At 37.8% G+C, this 7,367-nt stretch overlaps 1 protein-coding gene across 3 annotated transcripts in view; it reads left to right on the forward strand.

The window, feature by feature from the left end:
* Positions 1-2,544, forward strand: part of LOC133100093 (solute carrier family 35 member F2) — a 115,332-nt gene extending 112,788 nt beyond the window's left edge. For 2 of the 3 annotated variants that reach the window (XM_061204002.1, XM_061204003.1), the window contains one exon: positions 1,934-2,544. In XM_061204002.1, the coding sequence (XP_061059985.1) occupies positions 1,934-2,125 (192 nt within the window). In that variant the 3' untranslated portion in view covers positions 2,126-2,544. The remainder of the gene's footprint in view (positions 1-1,933) is intronic. The other variant, XM_061204008.1, reaches the window with a different exon arrangement.
* The last annotated feature ends 4,823 nt before the right edge of the window (positions 2,545-7,367 follow it).

A 7,367-nucleotide genomic window follows, 5' to 3' on the forward strand; every position in this document is an offset into this window, starting at 1 on the left:
GAGATGGTTATTTTGCCCTCCCTGAATTGGGTTGTTTTGATCATTATAGATAGGGATGCATATTTTTTGCATATCTCTCTCTGTATTTCTTCAGAACTTACCCAAACAAATTTGTGTTTGAATCAGGGTTCAATTTTATTAATAAATTCATAAGGAAGAATCTGCTTTAGAGTCTTTAGATTCCTTTACCTCTAAACTCCTTACCTTCCTATTCCCTTCTGCTCTTGTGTACATTCTTACACATTCTCTCTACTTCCTTTATACTTCATTTTCTTCTGTTTACTTTCTCCTTCAAACAAATCTTTGTAAAGATTTTCATTGGAAATTTACTATGTCCTTCACATGGAGGGCAAAAATATAAGTAAGAATTAAAAGGAAAATGAAACATAAATCAGTTATCATTGGTCATATTTTAAACCAAGATTCAACAACCTACTGGTTGATATCATCTTATTTGAACTTGTGTTGTTATACCAACAATTACATAATATGAAAAAGGATTATTCAGCTGGTTTATACAATTAATAATTTGGTACACTAATAATATAACAAATACAGTCATTACAAGTAATAATTCAGTCAGGTTAGATGGTTAAAAATACCATTCAGGCCACTCTTCGCAAATAAACAAAACGCTCTTTCCCCCTAAACTTTTTCACTCCATAGTAGACTTTTGTCCTAAATATTTAAAATTTTATCTTTAATCTTTAATTTCATTTGGTTTGCATATACACAGTGTCAATTATGCCACATCACTGGGGGCAATAATTTTATGTTCTCAAAGTATGGTTTCCTGCATGTACTACCTGTACAGACTATAAAGATACCACCCTTGCTTTTTGAAGTGTTTACAATATAGGCACATCCTGGACTTGACTAAAAATAGCTGGCACAAGCCCTTGTTGAAATAGAAGTACCCATGGGGTTTACACTTGCTCTTTGGACTGAGTGCCTGTTATGTGAGGGACTTTTGGTTGACCCCAGTAAGCTCTGTGCTCAATGCAGGGCTTTTTAAAGAGGGCAAGCAGCTGTTGAACTAGTTCATGCTTTCACAGGGTTACACAAAGATAGGTCAGCCTGAAACCTGAAAAATTATGGTATCCTACTTCTATATGTAATTCAAAGCAAGAACAATACTAAACCACAACACTTTTTCTGTTTTGGTGACCTTGCTTGCTGGTACTCTAAGTTAGCAAAGCAAGCACACACACAGACACACACACACACGCAGAAATTGGAGAGAGAAAAATATAATATTTTTTATTTTGTCAAAGCAACAATATAATGAGGACTATGTTGGTCTTTGTGACATAAGGAAAAAAAGCCAGGCTATCTGTATAAGTCAGGGTTCTTCAGAGAAACAGAACCAATAGGGTGTGTGTGTGCGTGTGTGTGGGTGTGTGTGTGATATAATTGGCTCATGTGATTGTGGAGGCTGGCAAGTCCAAAATCTGTAGGGTCGGTGGGAGGCTGGAGACCCAGGGAAGAGTAACAGCTCTAGTCCAAAGACAGTCTGGAGGCTAGAAATCTGAGATTAAAGTATTGGCAGGGCTGATTTCTTCTGGGACTTCTCTCCTTGGCTTGCATATGACCATCTTCTCCCTGTGTCTTCACATGGTCTTCGCTCTGTACATGTCTGTGTCCTAATCTCTTCTTCTTTTAAGGACACCAGTCATATTGGATTAGGACCCCTCTTAATGACCTTATTTTAGCTTAATTACCTCTTGAAAGACACTATCTTCAAATATAGTCACATTCCTCAATAAAAAAATAAAAAATTTATAGTCAGATCCAAGATACTGGGGGTTAGGATTTCAACATGTGAATTTAGGGTGGACACAATTCAGCCAACACGTTCCTCTTCCATAATGCTTCTGTTTCCTTTGAGGAAAGAATGCTCACTAATTTCTTATGTTTTCTTTGTTACTTTCAGTTAGGAGGTAAGGACAAGCAGGAGGTCTTTTGTGTGCCTTCAGAAGTCTGCCTTCAGTTCTCACCAAGCTGCTCTGAGAATGGAACGATCCACCAGGGAGCTGTGTCTCAACTTCACCGTTGTCCTGATTACAGTTATCCTTATATGGCTCCTTGTGAGATCCTATCAGTACTGAGATACCACAGCTCCTAGAATTGACTGCAACACTCCAGAGCTGTCTTCTGTATGCACTGAGATCCCACTGCTGTCATGGATGCCTTTTCTGGCACCCCACGACACTTCTGACCTGCTCGCACAATATTTGGGCTGCCTCCAGTGTTAGGATTGATTTTGTGATCTCTAAAGATGCTGCTCTCAGTGGCTGCCAAGTGTTTGCCAGGGAGCATTAGATTTATTCCCCAACTCTTACTGCAAATGTGTCAGACAAGCCACAAGGTTAAAAGTAAACTGGATTCGTGATGACATAGAATTCTAACAAGCCCCTGGTGCGTTTCACCACACATCCCTTCATCCCACGCTCAGCAACCAAACTCTAAATCAACTGCCAGAAGAAAGAAATGTTAAAGGAAGTCTTTGTCAGCCCCTATAGCTATCATGTGAATAAAGTTGTCGACCCCAAAAAATGACTTTTAGAATTTATTTTACCTTCTATTTGTGATACTGCATTTGACCCTTGGCTGGGATTGAAGTGACAAATATTACAGTATTTCTAGCATTTGAGATAAGCCAAGATCCTCCAACTGCTGAGGATTTGAAACCAAGTCAATTAAGAGTGTCATATTTCAAATAATTCAATTGGTTCAGTGCTCCTCAAACTTTCCCTCTGAACTAGTCCCAAGGGCAGAGGGAAAATAAATCCATTCTACTCGGAGGTCTGTAGCACAGCCTGAACTGTCCACTAAAAGCACAAAATTTCTTTGAGGCCTTGTGTTTTATTAAAATTCACAAAAAATGTATATTTTACTCTGTAATATCTCCATGTTTGCTTTAATATAAATATTTAAAATTATTTGTCACTGAGTAAAACTAGAACATGAGTCATGTCTCTAAGAGTAGCATATTCCAGTTTGGTTATTGTCATTATGCAAATAGAGCTAGTTACTAATAAACTACAGTTATAACAAAGAGAATAAAAAATGTAACATATATGTTTATGGAAGAGACATGAAATAGACATTTCTTAAACATGTTACTAGAATACCCCACACTAGACAGATCACATTTGTTCCCTGTGCCAATTCCAAGGTAACCATGGAGAAAGGGAATATTGTTAAACCTCATTTTTCATAGCACCTCTCATAAAGGCATTCCTTGCTGAATTTAGCCTATCACTGCCATTGCCTACCTAGCATTGTGATTCTCATCCCTGGCAGCACAGTTTATGTAGTCAGGGGTGATTTTTCAAAATATTTATTCTGAGTCTTCGTCAGACCAATTAAATAAAAATCTCAGGGGGTAGAACCCAAGAATCTGCATTTTTCAAAAGTCCTTTAGATAACTATACTGTGTAGCCAGAGGTGAGAATCACTGATACCTACCAGTACTTCCCATGCTTTGATGTGATTATGAATCACTGGGAAGCCCCTTTTAAATGCAGATTCTAATTCAGTTTGGATTCTGATACAGTCTGGACTGAGGCCTGAGATCTTGCATTTTAAACAAGCTCCTTAGCGATGCCGATGCTATAGTCTGTGGTCTCCACAGACTTAACAGATTAGAATTGTGGGATTAGCACATTAGAATCACCTAGAACCTTTAGAAAATGACCCAAGCTTGAGCCCTATTTCCAGGAGTTTCTAATGTAATTGTTCTGGGGTTGAATCTGAGTATTATTTGTTTTTAGAAGGACTCCAGATGATTCTAATGTGCAGCCAAGGTAAAGAACCCTGATATAAAGGAAAAAGTGTCATTATTTCGATGGGTTCCCACCAAATTTGGGAAATAGCAGTGTATGTTCATCAATGTCATGTTCCTAATTTCAGAGTCAGACTACACATATGGTTGTGCAATTGTTAATGTTTTAGTGTGCAGCATGCCCACATGGCTCCAGGCCCTTTGGTAGAGAGTTACTAGTCTTTTTCTTACTTAAAGAAAAACTCAGAAAATCTACCAATGTTTGTGAATGTGTTTGCGAAGGTGTGTGTGTGGTGGTGAGGAGGGGAATGGACAAACCAAGTGACAACATTCCCTACCCCTAAGTCTGAGTCTTGGTGCCAGCATTTACAACAGGTACCATTTACTGAGCCTACTGTATATGAAGCCCTGAACTAGGCACTTTCCATACATTATGCCATTTAGCAGATGTGGGAACTGAGGATCATAGGCCTCACTAACCAGATGTAAGTAGTGAAGCTAGGATGACAAAATACCATTTTAATTTCTTTTGGGGACTGCATACAAACCATGTTTCACTACAGATCTCCAAACCATTTGATTATAAGTTTTTACCATCACATTCTTTAGCATTCCAAAATATCAACCTAGTTAGATAAAGGTAACAGTTGTAATTCCCTATGCAATTTCTCTTTGCTTGTCCGTCCTCACCTGCTTTTCTCTCCCAATCTTCATATAATTGGGTCTACTGATAGGACCCATTTGTAGACCACATTATGGGTCACTTTTGAAGAGGTAGGACATCCTTTAGCTGAGGCTAGTAATTTTGCCTAATTTCTCCCATGTTCAGGAGTCCTAGTCATTATAGTTAAATTCCATTCTCACTTACCAGTCCCTTTTTATGTATCATGATTTACAAGCATGTTTTAATAAAACTACCCAAAAAGACAAAAAAAAAAAAAAAAGAAAAATTTTAAATTTTTAAATTTTAATTTTTAAATTTTTAAAGAATTTTTAAATTCTTTAAATTCTTTTAAATTTAAATTCTTAAATTTTTAAAGAATTTTTAAATTCTTTTTTCATCTATTTGTAGTTTTCAAATCTTCCCTGGGACCTGGGGTTCCCTGAATCGTCACAGTACTACCTCAGTGTTGGCCCTAGTCACTCAAAAACTGTCCAGTTAGCCCCAAATAAGATGCTAGTTCTCCTCTGGAACCAAAGCATTGAATTCTGGTTGTTAATGTTCTAGCTCATAGGCTTGATCCAACCTAGCTTCTTTCTCTTTAGTTCATTCATTCATTCAGTTTATGTGAAACTACGTGTTGTATATTGTACTAGACACTAGGGATAAAATGGAGAATGAGACAGGCAAGCCCCATTCTCATGTAGCATATGGTTTAGTGGGGGAGACATACATGAACAGGTGGTTATTATAGCATAAGTTCTTTGGGATTATTATAGCATAAATTCTTTGGGATTATTATAGCATAAGTTCTTTGGGATAAGGTGTTGTTGGAGGAGATTCCAGGTAGAGCCAACAGCATGAATAAAGATCTAAAGGTCAGAGAGTATGACAAATTCAGGAGATTGAGAGTATATGCTAGCTGAAGCATAGAGTACCTCTCCACCCACTGGCAGAAGTTATGCCACATAAGGGCAGATCTCAAGATTCTGACTGCGTCTGTCTGATTTCTAAGTTGAACCACCTCTGGGATCCCTTGCTGTCAAGCCTCCTGCCACCAACAATTTTCTAAACCTTGTCTGTGCCTACACAGAGATTAGACATTGAGTCTTGGGACACCTCACCACCTTTATCCATAGCTGTCAGATCAGTCCTCCCCACTAACCATCTCACATTTTGAGCAGCTCTCTGTTGGGTGATGGTCTGTTCTTGTGATAAATTCTGGGATGCCAAGATCCAAGCACATATTAAAGTTGGGCTTCTCATATCACAATGCCAACAAACCATATGAATTTTAAAAAGAAGACACCGTATGCTGCCGGCTTACACTTTTCTTCCAGTCTTCCTTAAACTCACTACTAAACTGGGCATCTTTTGGAAAATCTCATTTTTATCTAACAGTTTTCTTACATTGAGGAAACACACAGGTTTTTATCAATTTCTGGCAGCCCCAACACGGTATCTGGTCGCCAGCTCCTCTCCCTAGGACTGCCATTTGGTTAACCTTTTAGGCATAAGAAATTATCGAGGTAATTCATGATCCAAACCACAGCTCTAAGAAAAAAGCCCCAAGGTACTCCAACCTGATCAGCCTTCATAACTACATTTCCATCTTTGCTCCATTGACCCAGACAGGAGTGTGTGAAAATTGTTATAAAATGGTAGTGCTGCCATTGTTTTCTTCTAATTTGGGGCTCTCAGTCAATCTAGAAGCCATCTCCAGGGGACAGCCCCCTTTTCACTTCTACTATTTTCTTATTGCTTAGCTGTCCATTTTGGTCCACTGGACATAATACATTTTGCTGTTCCCACCTGCCCCCCAGTCATTTTGGTACCTGATCCATGCCATTCCTATATGAGGTCTCAGAGCTTTCCTCAAGCAGATAGGGTTCATCTGTCACCACCTTGAAATTCCATCACCCAGAATCCTGTCCTGAATGCCTAGAGTACCCACAGGAGTTAGAGACAAAATAACTATTTCTGTTCCCTTTTCCTCTGAATATGTTACTTATCCTTCTTCTAGATGTATTTTATCATTTTCTTGCTTCCAGAATGTCTTTTTAAAAAATTTGGCACAGAAGAGCCTTCTTAGCTAATCCACATAGCTTCTCTTCTGTTTACCTATCTTACTTGTCCCACCCTACCTCTCATTTCCAACCATTTTCATCTATTTGTAGTTTTCAAGTATGCCATGCTCTCTTGTACTGCAGTAAGCTTGCACAGGTATTCACTTTGCCTGAAACTTCCTCTCTTTCTTTCCCTGGTTAATTAATTTGTTAAGATTGCTATTATGTGTTATTACCTCTTGAAACTTATCCCCAGATAATTCCCTTTTCTGAGCCTCACTCCTAACATGTTCGTAGACTTATCACATTGTATAGTTTTGTTTGTGTGTCTCTCCCATGTTTGTTTCTCATCTATGGAGACTCTCTTCAATGCTAAATTTTAGCTCCTAGCTGGTCCATCATTATCATTAGATAAGTATCTATTGAATGTATCAATAAATGCTTGGCTATATATAAAAATCTTTGGAATAGACATGTACCCATTTTTATTAGACGCTTAAGCTGTGCTCCCACAGTATAATGAAGAGGGGGTATGAAATCTGTAGTTCTAAATGTTCTATTACAGTAACGAGCCAACTAAACTTCTTTTAACTACAGGCAGTTGAAGTTGCTTTTTCAAAGGCAGTTTACTTCTTTATGAAATATTCATGGTGCTTCCTTCTTTTGATCTATATCTATCACCACCCTGAATAGTTTGAGAATGTTTATGAGTGGTTCGTTAAGCCCAATGTATTGAGCATATTTTAAAGTTTATCTACAAACACGCTGATACTGGAGAAATTTTCTTTTTCTTTTTTTAAATTATTTTTTTAATTTAAAAAAATTATTTATTTAATTTTTAAAATTTTTGGCT

This window comes from Eubalaena glacialis, chromosome 10 (genome assembly GCF_028564815.1).
Source record: "Eubalaena glacialis isolate mEubGla1 chromosome 10, mEubGla1.1.hap2.+ XY, whole genome shotgun sequence".
Classification (NCBI taxonomy): Eukaryota; Metazoa; Chordata; class Mammalia; order Artiodactyla; family Balaenidae; genus Eubalaena; species Eubalaena glacialis.